Below are 15,506 nucleotides of genomic sequence, written 5' to 3'. Positions count from 1 at the left end.
CCGGCCGCCGCCGCCGCTCCGCCGGCCCGCGCTCGCCCCCGCGCATGCGCGCCCATTGCCCCCGGGCCGCGCGTGGGGACATCTCCGGGCGTGAGGGGGGGGCGGGCGTGGGTTGCTCCGCTGCCGCCCGTCAGGGGCCGGTCCCCTCCCGCCCCGCCGATGTGCGGAAGCTGCGGGCAGAGGGAGGCCGGGCCGCCCCTCTCCTGCTCCAGCAGTCCGCGCGGGGCCGCGGTACCACCGCGAGTGCCCGGTCACGCAGGGGCGTGCTTGCTGCCTGCCCCAAGCCCCGGTGCCGGTAGCACCCTCCCGCCCTGGACGGGGGCCTGAGCCCGCCCCTCCCCACGGCCGCAGCCCGCGGCGCCAGTCAGGCGGGCTCCGCCGCAGCGCCCCGTTCGCGGGTCTGATCGCACGGGCAGGGCGGCGGGACAGGCCGGGCCTGTGGGCGCGCGTTTGTGAGCTTAGGAGCTGCGTTAATGAATGAGCTAGCGAAACGGCACGTCGGTATTCCCCCGCCACGGCTTTGGCCGCTCCCGTACGATGTGCCGGCACACGCCGTGTACCCAGGCAGGGCGCCGGTGAGGACGGCGGTCGCCGGCCCAGGCCTGCCGCTTACGGCGGCGGCGCCGCCAGACCCTCGCAGCGGCCCAGCGCGCGCGCCCCGCCGCCCTTGCGACGGAGCCAATTACCGCCGTCCCGCGGCGCGGTGTTTTGCATGGGGCGCGCCTATTGGCGGCGCCCAGCCCGCGCGGGCCAGGCCTACGTGTTGGAGGCTGCCATTGGCCAGCTGGCGCGGGCGGCCCTCCGCCCCTTGCCCTGGCGGCGCGGTAGCTGCCCCCGAGGCGGCTGTGACGGCGGGGAGGCGGGGGGAGGGGGGGGGCTGCCGGGGGCGGGGGTGGTGTGACCGAACGCAACACAAAAGACAGGGAGGGATGCAAGGTCGTGAGAGCTGGCACCTGTGTGTATGGCTAAACGCTGCCAGGGTGCGATCTACTAGTGCGATGCTGTTGTCGGAGAAAGTTACAAACTAGAATTCCTTTTAAAAGGTGACCTGGTCACAAAATCAGTAGCTCGGAATTTCATAAATGCCAGACTGGTGCTTCCGATGTGGCCTTCACTCTGTGCCAGCGTAGGCACGCGATGAAGTAGGAATCTTAAGGGAAGCCTAGCACCGTCGGTTCCTCCCGCAGCCGGTAGCACAGTGCCGAAAACCACAGAATGCATTCCCTACGGTCACGTTGGATTCCTGGGGACTCCTAAACTCCTTAATAATTAATTTTGCCACCCATATGAATTTACCACCGGTTATTTGTATGTGTTTCTATTGCTTTTAAGGGAAAGCTAATTCCGTTGTTGCAGCTCCTTTCGGGGTACCTGCCGCCAGTGCAGTCAGTTTTGCATTTGTGCCCCCTCCTGGTCCCTGTGTAGGAGCTGCCGCATGCCCCGCACCGCAATTCCACAGCCCTTCCGCTCCTAACCAAGGGCAATCGCATAGGCTGGGCATCGTCTCGGTACCAGACAGCACGGTTCTCGGTTCTTTGCTTTGGAAACATGAGAACAGAGGTACGTAACTACGCATAGGTAGGCCCTATCAACAGTACATTGTATACACCTTAGAGAAAAACAGGTATCATCCAGCACATATAATTTCAAATACTATATTCTTAAAAGCATTCCTGATACAAAGATACACGCAGCCTAACATACCACCGTGGGAGACACAGATAACATTGTCTTCTGTGCCAGAACCCACCCTGGCACAGATGAGCCTGTTCCAGCTCCACACAACACATACACTCCATCCCTTCATTGCTGCTTCAGGTGAAGAAAATGAAGTGAAGCTGGGAATCTGCTTTTCTGGCTAGCAGTCAGTCCAGGGCAAATCTGGCAGCTGCCCAATGCATATACCCAGTCCCATCCATAGACTTCCCAGACCTTTCCCATCTGGTTCTTTTAATCCTGGTGACAGATCCACTGCTTCATTTTGTATTCCTCATCTAACTTCTCCTAAGCATGATCTGGCAACTGCTCTGCAGTCCGTCAGAGGCTCCTAGCCTGCCCCAGAATATAAAAGGTCTCCCTGTTACATCCAGTGGGCTGGGAAAGAAGGAAAGAAGCCATGGAGTTAGAGGAATTTCCAAAGGGCAGCAAGTACAGAGAACAGACAGACATTGTAAAAATATACACACAAAAGTACTTCATTGTTTTAAATGCAAAAGACATTTTTCTGTTGTCAGATGCAAGCAAACTGCATTGCTTTCACATAGAGAGGTTGTTGGCAAGAAACTAGCTGGCCCATGTTTAAAAGCATTCCAAGGATACTAAGCTCCTTGGGAGACCAGAGTCACAAGAGAAACCATTTACATACAAACTGACGCTGCTTACCAGGAGCAGCTTCAATTAGGGTTAAGTTTGTCACAGCACACAGAGAAAGAGCCCATCTTTGTCTCCTAGGAACTTGCAGACGTGCCCAGGTGCTTTCAGACTGATTGTACCTATTGGCCATCTCTTGGCTACATTCCTGGCATGGCTATTCAGAGAATGACAACAATGTAAGTGTGAGCTTTCCTAAGCGATATCCCGGGTGTCTTGGATGGGTACCAGGCATGTGTGAAGGAAACAGCACTTGGCTTCGCAGGCTTCCATGAGCTTTAAGACAAGCCAAGTTGCCTCAGAGGGCCCTGAGAAACTAATATGCACCAGTTGTGGCAGGTTGTACCCATCTGTGCAGTAAACAGATGTGAGGGTCTCTAGCTCTTTCTACTCCATAATCCCATTTTTTAAACTTATTAAGAGCATATCCATTCAGATACAACTAAAAGCAACATAAACATGCTACAACAGAGTAAAAGACAAGCAGAAATTAAAAAAATGTTTTCTGGCCATCAGCATTCACGGGAACCTCTCCATCTGCTCCGACACTCAGCATCCCTGTATCCTCTTCCCCCTCACTTGTCCAAACCAGCGTAAGCACCTTAGTCCCTGGATGCCTGCTGTCAGTTGCAGGCACCTCCACCTTTAGCAGGTACAGCCATCTCCCTAGACCCTTCAGGGCGCTGATGCATGGACAGCCCCATTAGGGAAGAGGTACAGGAATGCCAGCAGCCAGAGTGGGCCATCACTTGATTGTTCCAACATGGAGATCCACTAATTGTTAGCACGTTTGATCTCTCTCCTTTTCTGCACATTTACCCGTATCTCAATGCCTTGGCTGTGCTTACACACATTTATATATAACCCCCTCCATGCTACTATTTCTGTTTTGTCCCTTCCCTCCCACCTCATGAACCCATTAGATGTTTTAAATTATTTGAATTTAAAAAGCATATGAAAAGTTGCTCATCACTGTCTGATCCCATCTGCTTCTGCATATACATACCACAAGCAGAAATCTCCTTGTGAAATGTTCCTGCTGAACATTTCCGCAGTTGTGTCCCAAACCCCACACTAATTGGCTTCTACACCTACACTAACTCCTCTCCCTGCCTCCATTCTGGTTTTAACTTAATCACTCTCCTTCATCGCATCTCTTTTCCTGTAACCTCAAGCCAGTTTGGTGTGTACCTTCATTCTGTATTTCCATTTCAGACATTTACATTATTTGAACTCATCACCTCTCTTTCCTCAGCCCTGCACTCAAAGAGGAGGTGAAAAGGACCCAGGCACATCAGTGACATTAGGGAGCAGCAGGACTGGGACCCCTCTGTGAGGGAAGGTGAGACTGGAGCCAGGGATGACAATGCCATACAGCAGGACACCACCCTACGGTGTCCAAGCGAGGCAAGCAGAGCAGGGCTGGGGACGGTAATGGTTTTGCCATCAAGCAAAAGCAACGTGACAAGTTAGGCACCAGTCAGGGGTTTGGCTGGGCACAGGCCCTTCTACGGTACCAGGAGTGGGAGCCCCATGTAAGGGCAGGTAGGACTTATGAATGCGCTCAGGGCCTTGGCACTCAGCTCTTATATCTGCTCTGCAGTACCCTGCATAGCGACTACGCTCGTTCAAGAGATTGAACTGGCCACAACTCCAGGAGTTATGACAGCAGTAAATAATATTTTGGCATCTCCAAATAACTTTATTAAAATATTGTTGAATAATAATTGGGAGAAAGCAGATTATAAGCAAATAGAGTTTAGAATTAGCTTTGTCCTGCCCTAGTACATCCACTGATCTAGCAAGTGGCTTCATTCCCAGGCCCCCTAACCTCTGGCTGAGAGACAGGCATGCTTTCAGTTTTCTTCCCTTTCACTCACACTCCTAGCTTTAGCTGCATTTAAGGATAATCCATAGATGCTCCTTGTTGTCTCAGCTAATACGTTTGGACTCAATGCCCAGAGTCAGCTTCATCTAAACTAAACGTCCTTTTTGACAACCTTAGAAATATTTGATGAGGTGTATTTTCTCCTGGTGTTTGTTTCCTCCTTTTCTTTGTTGATTTAAATCTGCTATTACACTGAAACAACATACTAACACAGTACACATCTTTCACAGTGATCAAACACAGATAATGTATTTAAAGGTTTACAGAGCAGCCCTAAATTCATTGCAGCTCTCACCTTCATCACATAACATGCTGCCAACATTTTCTCAAAAAAACTGTTAGACAGGGAAAAAATATTCTTTCCCTCTTAATGAAAATAAACTTCTATGTCCAAACTACTCCCCTTAATACTTCCCAAATGCTTTTGAACAAGCAATCCTGAGCAAAGAAAGAAATTGTCCAAGAACACAAGATAAAAAATACACACAGAAATCACAAAGTAACCAAGAAAAATATTTGCCTAATAAAACATTTCAATAAGCCTAAAGTGTTATCTCTTCCACTTCGAGCGATCTGTTCTGTAGCTGTATTCTGAGGCTGCCTATTGACCTCCCTCGCAAGTTTTATGAAAATTAGCTGAAAATACCTTTGCAGTTGACAGTGACTTGCAGGACTGCTGTTAGCAGCTTAATGCAGAGTGCCGGAGGTATTGGCTACTGTAGAATGATAATGCTACTGCAGCATGCAACAAAGCTGCTTTAAGGCTTGCAGTGTGGTAAACTACAATCGCATCCAGCTTTTTGAATAGGTTCACTGTTGGATTCTGCTGTACATAATTAGGAAGAAAAAAAAATGTTCCTCAATTTAAGTTCAAATTATGCATAAAGCATACAAAATATCACTGATTTGGTATCACATATGAAGGATTACAAACAGCATAGCGGACTCGATGAGGAACTCAAGAATGCTGTACAGAAAAAATCTGACAGATGGCTTTAGCAGGCAAACTGCAGTAACAGAGGTGAAAGTTTGACCGAGCCACTGCTGCTAATGTTGTTAAGTCCACCCGACAGAACTTCAGAGAGCTGGCAGCAGCAGCTTTGAAAAAGAATGCAGCTGAAAATCAGTTGTAAAAGTAGGAAGGTGCTTGTGAGCAATTGCCGTACTGCACTGTAGCGACTGGACGTAGTCCCACCTTCCGCAATGGCAGCACAGCTGTGTCAGCCTTTAGCTCGCTTTACAGCCAACCTGTGAACTTTTATGGCACAGCCCTTTAGGTCTCAAGTGAAATACGATAAAGTAGCCTGCGCTCGTGTTTGATTTAACAAGGTATCTGGGACCAAAAAAAATTATAATTATTGCTGTACTTCTTTCAGTACAGCAGGAGTCTGACAGAGGGAGGACACTGATGAAAAGCAAAGCTAGACTGGAGATGCTTCGTTGCTGTAAACCCACCGATTTTGAGAAAATAACTGGCGACCTTGCAGAGATGGCACACATGTTCTGGGGAATGCGGCCCAGCCCCGCAGACAGGTGGGCACGCTAGCGCACGGGCACTTCGCCAGTTCTTCCGTTCCGTGGTGTGGCGGCCCGGTGCCCGGCTGGAGGCCCGAGCTGGCCGGGCCGGGCCCCCCTGCTACGCCCGCCCGCCCCCCCCGGACCCTGCAGGGCGGCGCGCCGCCATCCCAGGGCGCCCGCGACCCCCAGTTGCCGGTTAGTGAATGGCCGGGACGGGCCGCGCCCGGTCAGTCCGTCTCGGTAAACGCCGGCAGCTGGCGCCGTGCGGCTGCTACATATGGCCGAGCCGGGCCGTGCGGCCCGCTGCGCCGCTCCCCCGCCATGACCGGCCCCGGCCCGCCCGGGCGCGCTCCCGCGCCCCGCCCCGCCCCGCCCCGCCCTGCCCCAGGTCTGTCCCTCCGCGCTCGCCGTCGCGCCGCAGCCAATCAGCAGGCGCGTGGCGCGGCGGGCGGGAGCCGGCGCGCGGCGGGGGCGGCCATGGAGGAGGTGTGCGCCAAGTTCGTGTCGCAGAAGATCAGCAAGACGCGCTGGCGGCCCCTGCCCGCCGCTGCGCTCCAGCCGCCCGAGCTCTTCGCCACCGGCTCCTGGGACAACGAGGTAGCGGGCGGGCAGGCCCGGGGGCGCGGCCTGTCCTTGCCCCCGGGGCGCGGGACTGGCGGCTGCACCCCTCGCCGCTCGGCCCCCTCAGCCTCCGCCGCTTCGCGTGGGAGAGCGGGGCCGGAGCTTGCCGCCAGCGCCGCCCGGCCCGGCCTTCCCCTGGCTGTGCCTTGCCCGCGTCCCTAAGGAAGCGGAGGGGCCGCCCCGCCGCTCGGCAGGGTTACCTCGCCGGGCCAGCGCTTCCCTCCGGCCGGCGGCGGCTCCCTCAGGAGCGGTGCGCGGCCTGCAGCCTTCCCTGGCTGTAGCGGGAGGGCCGGGACATCTCGGCTGACTCCTAGTTAGATACTTTCACAAGCGTTTTTGAGCAAAACTGGTGGTGTCGTTTCCGTACAGGATAACAGGATCTCTATTTGGTCTGTTGGAGACCTTGGAAATGTGGGCCTCAATGGTGAATATCAAGGAGAACCTCAGCTGCTGTGTGACATCAGGCACGATGGTGATGTTATGGACATGCAGGTAAAATAGCTGTGTTGAAGAGATCCATATTTTTAAGGGCTTGTCACTTAGGAGAAGTAAAGTGATAGTAAGCTGTGAAAACACTATGATTGAAAAAAAAAGCCTTATGAAGGAGAAGGGCAAAACCAATCAGTATCAGTTTCTGGGTTTCTTAGATGTTACTCTAAAATCAGAATTATCATCTTGGAACTGACATCAACTACTAGCATGCTTATTATTTCTCTTTAGTTTTTGGATCAAGAGAGAATCGTGGTTGCCTCATCAACAGGAACTGTAACTGTATTCCGTCATCATCAAAATAACCAAGTAAGTAACTTGCACTGACTTAAAGCTGCTATTCTGTGTAATACAGGTCACTTTGATCTTAGCATAAGACTTCTCAAAACTACTAGAGCAAGAAACATTGCATACCAATTTTTTGAAGTGTATTACAAAATGCTTTGGCTTTATACATACAAGGAAAGAAAAAAGCATTTTGCACACGTACTACATAAACTAGATTCCAGAGCCAGCTAGACTGGGGTATCTGCTGGTAACCCAACAATCTATTCACTGAAAACATACTTTGACCGTTTAGATTGTTTTGGGGGAGTTGGTATTAATGGACTTGTACCTGCCTTATCAGAGTTTTTGCGTTCTTGAACTAAATGACTCGTGTTGAATTTCTTCTCATGAGTGTCATGTGAGGGAAGATATGTAAACTCTGTACTCTCCTGCTTTGATTATAAATCACTGAAAACAAATGCGTAATGACTTTAATATAGTCATAATGACACAAGACAGGCTAATATCTGTGTAATAGTTTGATGCGGTACCTAAAATGAATTCCTCACATTCAAAATATAAGTCTGATCTTATATTTTATAAAGGCCTCAGCTCTTTTCCCTTGCCTTTCACTAGACTTATTCCTCCAATCTTTCCCCAGGACACTTCACAATTCATAAAAAAAATTTGTTCTTTGATTTCTAGCACATACAAGAAAGGTGGTTCAGAGATGAAATAGTCAACGTTTCATTTAAGGGTTGTGTGCTCAAGAGCTGAGGAAAATTTAGATCTCTGATTCTTTCTTGTATAGAAGATTCTCATTCCTGTGAGGTAGCGTGGCTTTCCTGGAGCTTTTTTTTCTGGTTTTGTGAGTATTCTGGAAGCTTTGGTCTATCGGGATCGTTATTTAACAGCAGAATTTCATGTCTGGTTACTACTTAGACTTTATCTGCCAACCATCAGTGGGAGAAAGCCCATTATCATGTGGATCAAAACACATCTTGTGGTGGAGCAGCATGTACCGGAGTCATCTGCAACAACCCAGAAATTGTCACTGTTGGAGAAGATGGTAGAATAAATCTCTTCAGAGCTGATCAAAAGAACGCAGTACGAACTATAGGTATGTCAATTAACTGTTCAAGTTCATGGAAGTAGAATACAAGTTTGTAGCATCTGTTGGAAATGAAACTTAAAAGCAGAAATAACTTAAGACAGTAACACCATGTTTGATAGTGGCATTATTAAACCAGGACTTTCTTACTGAAACTTGAGTATGATGTAGCACCTCTGCTTCTCCTCAAGCAAAATCTTTCCTTCAGTGGATGAGGGAGTTCACACAGTGATAAGCCAATTAAGGAAGGAAGTGCTCTGGGATTTCTAGAGGGGGTACTCGTGTGTGTATGGCTGTATATACACACACAAGATAAATCCTATTAACTGCATACAGCCCTTTACTGAATCTCCTTGAGAATTTCTGTAGGAAACCTTTCTGTGCTTTAAAAAAAAAAGGTTGCAGGGCATGAGGCACATTTTATTAGCACATGCACAAAAATATCCCTTTTGAGAGGTTAGAACATTAATTAAAAGGATTATTTTTATTTTAAAATTTTTGTTGCTGTTCTGGTACAAGTTTAATACAAAGAATGCTTTGGCTTACAAGAAACAGATGTCCACAAAAAAGCCCCCTCTTTTTCTCTGGGCAATTGCTTAGGTGCTTACATACAGATTTAATGATGTGCAGGATGCAAATTGTTATTTTTCTTAGTGCTCACTAACTTAGATAGTACTATGTGAAAACGTTTGCTTTGTAGTGGTAACATCAGCCAGTGTCATGCTGCAGTAAGACAGCGCTGAGATTTGCTGGCATGTAAACACTGAATAAATCACATGTGAATTAATTGAGAACTGCCCTTTTGGAAATAGGAAGGGAAATGTTAAAATAGGAATGGTCCGCAAGTCAGTCATACCTATGACCTGGTAAGTGAAGCTTACCTGGACTTATGTGGAAGGGACTAGCACAAACTTATTGACTAGAGATTTTTTTGCAGTAAAAGTTGGAGAGGGGAGAGTGAGCATCTTGAAGATGCTTTCAAATTCTTCAGGATGGAGTTCTGTAGCGTAAGCAATCCTTTGTACTGGTTCCCAATTCAATGACTTCTTGAGATTTTCTAGGTGCTGAGCTGAACCTTCAATATGTTTTAACATGAAGACAGAATTCTTCTACTTCATGAAATATTTGTCAAGTACCTTGTCTTTTTGTTATTGTTTAATGGATTTAGGAGTATAATATTAAGTCAATATGCTTATAGTCAATCATGGTAGGAAAAAAACCTCCAGAGTTAGAGATGATGTAAAAATCATTTTGAGCCATAAATATGTATTACTGCTAAATCACTTGCTGTTATTCTGTCACAAGATTTTAAACCCTTTAGAACTTCAGTGTTCAGAAATCTAAGATTTCTTTTTAAAGGTGTTTTGGTGTGGTTTTTTTTCTTCCTCTTGGCTTTTACTGAAACAGCAGGCAGAAAAGAAAACTAATTTAAGCAGCTGTAACCAGGCATCAATGTAACTTGGCTGTCTCAATATAAGAAAAGGTTTTCATCTTATGCAGCAAAAAATCACCTATATTTTCAGTATAGGCTTACACAAAGAATTTTAAATCACTTGAGGTAAAAGTAGACTTAGCAATGTTACCCCATCATAATCAAGATGAAAAGTTTATGTATAATAACAGAATGAAAATATAAGAATCTTGTCTGTTCTCTCCTAAAGCCTCAGAAGTTTCACCTCAATGCTGTGAAGTGTTTGACATAGTAAGTTACTGTAACCAAAAGAAGCAGCAGAGAAAAGGACCTGAGAAAAGAGCTTTGCCATTTAGTTACTAAGATTAACAAGCATAGCATAATTCTGGTTTGGGTTTAGGGACAGGAATGGATATCACATTCACAGTTCTTGGAAAAGGTCTTAAGTGGGTGAATTAAATGCTTCTGTATACAGCTGCTTAACATTCTCAGGCAGAGTTACTGTTTCTTACATTCAGAACAACTGCATTATGAAAAGCTCCATAGCTTGCCTCCTGTCAGTAGATGCAGAGCATATAAGGAAGACTCTTATGAAAACCATGGACTAGACTAAATTCGTTCCTCTTCTTAAGAACTATAGAAAGAAATGTTAAGAATCAACAAGTAGTTCTGTAAGCACTGCAGCTAATTAAATACAGCTGCTTATGGATTTGTCTCAATAGTGTTTGATACAGGAAGCAAGGGCTCCTTTTTCGCAGGGTACCCTTAACACTGGTCTGTCTCTGTGCCTGAAAATGCAGAGGTTGTAACAATGTTTCAGCAGCTGTGTGCTGCTTTCTGGAAGAAGTTATTTTGTCATAATTAAATGGAGAAGCATTCCTTGAGTTCACCTAACTGCTTTCTTCATCTCTTGCAGACAATGCAGACAGCAGTACACTCCATGCAGTGACTTTCCTTCGCACAACTGAGATCTTGACAGTAAATTCAATTGGACAGTTAAAAATATGGGACCTCAGACAGCAAAAAAATGAGCCATCTCATATATTTTCTTTGTAAGTCTTCATTATTTGTTTTTTACATATTTATGGAGAAACATGCTATTTTCATGTAATCTGATTTAAATCTTTCCTGATACTTATCCCACTGTCAAGAAGGTTACTGAGTTTTTGGGAAAAAAAAAAATTAACTTTTCTGGTATTTAAATCAAAAGCAGACTGCTTAATGGCTGAATTACTATTGTGGCTGAGCATTGTATTTAGGTAGTCTGTTTCGTGATTTAAATCTTAAAGGACTATTGCACCTCTGTACACTTGCTCATTTTTAAGGGGGGGAAAAAAGTAACACTCTAAACTCTTTCTATTTCTCTAATTACATATACTTTACAACTGGATTTTTTTCCACAGGCCTAATATAGTTTCTGGCATTTGAAACTTATTTGAATGATAACTTTGTGCTTTGTAAGGTACTGAGAGAAAACAGAGCTAGACTCAAATCCTGTTGTCATCTGTGAAATTTCCATTGCTGTTAATAGGTTGTGGTTTAGGTACCTGGTTTTGCTAGTGCCCAGTCTCCCTGTGTAACTCTTAGTATATGTTGAAACTAGCTATAAAACGAATTTCAGAGTAACCTTATTATTGTGGGTATACTTAATCTGTATGCGAGGTTTTCTCACTCCTGTAAAGCTGTCAGAGACCATGTAGATGCCTGTGTACCACAGGGCACAGAACCTGATGCTCATGCAGTTGTAGCTGCACGTTAGTGCTGTACCTCTAATTTCCAGTAGATGTCATGTGCCTTCAGGCTGTAGTGTGACCAGATGCTATGGGAATTGAAGCTGCTGTCAATACCGTTAACTTGTTCATCAGTGCTCCTAGGGATTAAGGAGAAAATAGAAGCTGAATAAAGAATTAATGTTTGGGTTGAGATTTTGTTCTGGTGGTTTTTTTCCTTCTCCTTTGCAGGACAGGTGACAGAGTTCCACTACACTGTGTGGACAGGCATCCCAGTCAGCAGCATATTGTGGCCACAGGGGGCCAGGATGGGATGCTGAGTGTATGGGACATCAGGCATGGTACTATGCCGGTGTCCCTGCTAAATGCTCACGAAGCAGAAAGTAAGTATCTGAAATGGAAGGGGGAAAAGAAGGTGGCATTTTACAAGAGTTGCTAATTTCTGTTAAATAAATAAAATCAGGTATTGTACCTACAATAGAAAACAATTCCAAAGTTGCTACTTTATACATTTTCGTGTGGCTGGCTTTAGTTTGTTCCTTCTCTGTATGAGACTGTTCTTATCTAAAAGCCAGCTCTAAACTAAAACTAGATCTAGTAAGCAGTTCTTAATGAATTGTTAGAGGTATTTAATCGGAATGGCTCTTTTTTTCTAGAAGGGTAGGTATATAAATTGTCATAGAAATTGATGCTGTGGTATGCAGGTATAGTAAAGCAAGAATGCAGTTACTGAAAAATTTGAAAACATGACGAAGGAGGGGAAACTGAAGATAGTACAGATCCATTTTGTGCCTTCACCATGCTGAAACAGCTTACTTTCTTGGTAACCTTGTATGAACAAGACAGCAATTCATTTTGTGCTGAAAATTTCTTGACTGATGCCACAATTATATTTAAGGAGTAAAAAATGTTAAGTTTTACTTGCTTAAATATCTTCCACAGTTGTGGTATTTAGACACAAAATAATAATGTGTGCATTGGGAAGGAATGCATGCTGTATGCAGATTTAAACTTAATAGTAGGGAAGATGGCATGAGAAGGTATTCAGAATATCTGATTAAGATTTTAATCTTCAACAATTTTTACAGTAATTAAAATGCAACAAAACAGTCTCTTCCCTGCCCTCACCCCCCACCCCTGAGGGAAAACTGTGATAAATAATTAAAGATGGGGTTTTAGGTCTCCTACCCACCCATGCTTCAGAATGGAAGGTCTTGGTGGGGGCCTGGGTTCATCTAAGTTGGGGGTCCTCAAACTTCTTAAACAGGAGGCTGGCGTGCAGATGAAGTGGCTGGCAGTCATCTGTGGCTGCTTGGTTCCAACCCCCCCAACCCCTGGTGGGGGGCTGTCTGTAATACCGGGGGCTGGATTGAGGACACTGGGTGGCTGTATCTGGCCTGCAGGCCATAGTTTGAGGACCCCTGTTCTAAGTGGATGTCCACATCATACTAGCCAAAGTGCACTAAGCAAAGTACTTAATACTTGTTCTGAAGTGGTTTTGCTTGATTTGCTTTTGGTTTGATGCTTTCAGTGTGGGAAGTCCACTTCCATTCCTCCAACCCTGATCACTTATTTACATGTTCTGAAGATGGATCTCTTTGGCACTGGGATACTTCCACAGATGTATCTGAAAAACCGTCTTTTCTTCATCAAGGTAAGGATGTTTGAAGTTAATCTGCACTGAACTTGTCAGTTGGCAACATAATTAAAGTCTATGTTCTTACATGACCCAATTAATAACACAATCCTAATACAGAAAATTAAAAGCTGATACATTTTCTAAGAAAGCAAGCCCTGATAGGCACTTCAGCAAAACTACTTATAAGGCTAACAGTTGTGTGAGGGGTTTTGTGCTCTGGGTTTGGTTTTTGTTTTTTAATCTGCTGTATTCTGTTCAACATGTGAAGGGGCACATCTAGTATTTCAAAGATGGACTGTATTCATTTAATTATAATCTGTATATAGAAAAGACATGAAGGCAGCCTAAGTTAAACATTACTGTCTGAGTGAGATATAAAAAAATGTTCTAATACCAAAATAATTGATACATTGATAGGATAGTGGAATTAGGAATTTACTATTCAAGGTCATAATTGGAACTTTCAATGAATGAAACTGGATCCCTTTATCGTGGCAGGATTTTAATTGAAGATATGATACTGACTTAAACAATTATTTTTACATTCTGGTCCCAGAGACTGCTTAATTGTTTGCTACTTCAGATGGTAAACCGTAGGGAAACGTTCAGATGTCACCTGCTGCCTTTGGCCTCTAAGTTTGTTTCCCTATATAGAACTGAGCTTTGAATACTATAGGATAACTGATTCAATTTGCACTCTGCGTGTTTTCAGGTATATTAGATTCAAACCCTTTAGCACTGCTTCAGCCAGTTTTATGCTGAATGATAGTTCTCAGGGATGGTGAGGAATAAGTGTTACTAAAGCAAAGCTGATGCCCCAAATATAGCAAGACACTATATAAATGGACTTTTGTTCTTGGGTCTGTTCTTGCTTTAATCTGTGGCTAGTAAAACTTGTAGATACTCATGTTGTTTGTTCAGCCAGATGAGTTCCTAACTGCTCTGACCTATTTGTTTTAACTGAGGACAGAGCTGATGGCAGGTTTCTGTAATCAAGTATTTGATTTTTTTAAAGCTATTTTTTCCCTTTGTTTACCAGAGAGATGACAACATCTGTTAACTAATCTGAAAAGTGACCTAAATATAAAATGGTATTTCCATTATGTCTGTCCCATACCTACTATGCTTCTCCAAATTCTGAGAATACATAAACTAAATTGGAACTTATTTCCCTCTAACTTTCAGGAGGAAGAAGTGCTACCTGTTTTTCCCACAATATCATTAACCAGTCTGTAGTAAGTGCCTGGCTAAGCAACGATCCTACCAAAGACCGCATGGAAATCACCAACTTAATTCCAAATCAGACTCTGTCTGTGAATAGTTTAGATATTCTAGGACCGTGCCTAGTATATGGTACTGATGCAGAGGCTATTTATGTGAACAGACAACTTTTTGCATGAAACAACTGCAGTATGCCTTTGAAGTACTGATCATGTTGAACTACTGGGAAGTGTCAGGTTCATTCTTAACGATAATCATCAGTCTTTCATCAGCATGCAGGGGAAGGGCCTACAGCTTGGGTCTAGTACTGCAGAAGAAATGTAAGGTACCTCAGATTTTTGACAGCTGTCACTTGTTACTGATGGTCCAGCATAGGTAACTCATTTCTTCCTTGGTGCCTGTTGGGTTTTTGCAAGCGGGAAAGTAGTTGCTAGAGCAAGATATTTGCTGTAAAATTATGTCCATAATACAAATGTGTATAAACAGTGAAGAAAAACTAACACCTTGATTTTATCCCCTGCCCTGTAAAGATATTTTTCAAATATTAATTCTAAGGCCAAACTATGGGGGTTCTTTGAAATTCTTTTTATGTCACCTGAGAGAGATGGGGTTTTTTTTTAAGCTGAGGGTTTTTTATGTATCTAGGGGAACAGAACTTTTTATGTTAGTTCATGAGAACTGGAAAGAAGTGTTAAAACTTTGAAATGTGAAAGGTTCTGAAGGAATCTTAGCATTTTAGTAACATTATTTTAGATCATTTACAGCTTCATCATGGATGCTGCATGTTAAAACTCTATCTTGATAATGTGCCAGTAACTCACAGATAAGTCTTCTTTATAGTTAAGAGGTTGTAATTGACAGATGTGTTGGCTGTGTTTTCAGGTTTGAGAATAAGACTTTCTATACATGAGACAAAATCTCACAGCTGGTCGGTTGCAATCTTTCTGAAATTCTATTTTTTGGTTAGTGTTCTACCTGCCTTCTGTTGCAGAGAACCCTTTCTCTCTTTAATAAAACGTTTTGCACAAGAATACCAGTCTGACTTATTAAATTAGTTCTAGCAGATGTACTTGTAGTCATCTTTGGAGAAGGGCAAATCACCCGCAGTTACCTGGACTGATCCTGGGGACACAATCTGAAGGACAGAGGAAGACCTGAGGCTTCTACAAGGTTGTACATGGCGTTTTCCATCAGAACCGCTTTAAAGCGTACTTCCACGTCGGCCAGAACAGCCTCTTGAT

General features: G+C 44.8%; 1 protein-coding gene across 1 annotated transcript; it reads left to right on the top strand.

Moving 5' to 3' along the window:
* Positions 1-6,211: 6,211 nt before the first annotated feature.
* NUP43 (nucleoporin 43) lies at positions 6,212-15,296 on the top strand. The gene is made up of 8 exons (XM_056342438.1): positions 6,212-6,373; positions 6,767-6,889; positions 7,118-7,195; positions 8,096-8,273; positions 10,592-10,727; positions 11,637-11,788; positions 12,937-13,059; positions 14,230-15,296. Exons 1-8 carry the CDS (start codon positions 6,254-6,256, stop codon positions 14,442-14,444), a joined length of 1,125 nt encoding a protein of 374 aa, XP_056198413.1. The 5' UTR covers positions 6,212-6,253; the 3' UTR covers positions 14,445-15,296.
* The last annotated feature ends 210 nt before the right edge of the window (positions 15,297-15,506 follow it).

Source organism: Falco biarmicus, chromosome 6, assembly GCF_023638135.1.
Source record: "Falco biarmicus isolate bFalBia1 chromosome 6, bFalBia1.pri, whole genome shotgun sequence".
NCBI lineage: Eukaryota > Metazoa > Chordata > Aves > Falconiformes > Falconidae > Falco > Falco biarmicus.
Note: the sequence above shows the minus strand (reverse complement) of the source record. Positions and strands in the feature narration are given on the sequence as shown.

Excerpts from the sequence above, each read along its gene's own strand:
- NUP43 (XM_056342438.1), top strand. The coding sequence starts at position 6,254 with ATGGAGGAGGTGTGCGCCAAGTTCGTGTCGCAGAAGATCAGCAAGACG. Across the intron at positions 6,374-6,766 it reads CCGGCTCCTGGGACAACGAG|GATAACAGGATCTCTATTTG; the intron begins GTAGCGGGCGGG and ends GTTTCCGTACAG. Across the intron at positions 7,196-8,095 it reads GTCATCATCAAAATAACCAA|ACTTTATCTGCCAACCATCA; the intron begins GTAAGTAACTTG and ends GTTACTACTTAG.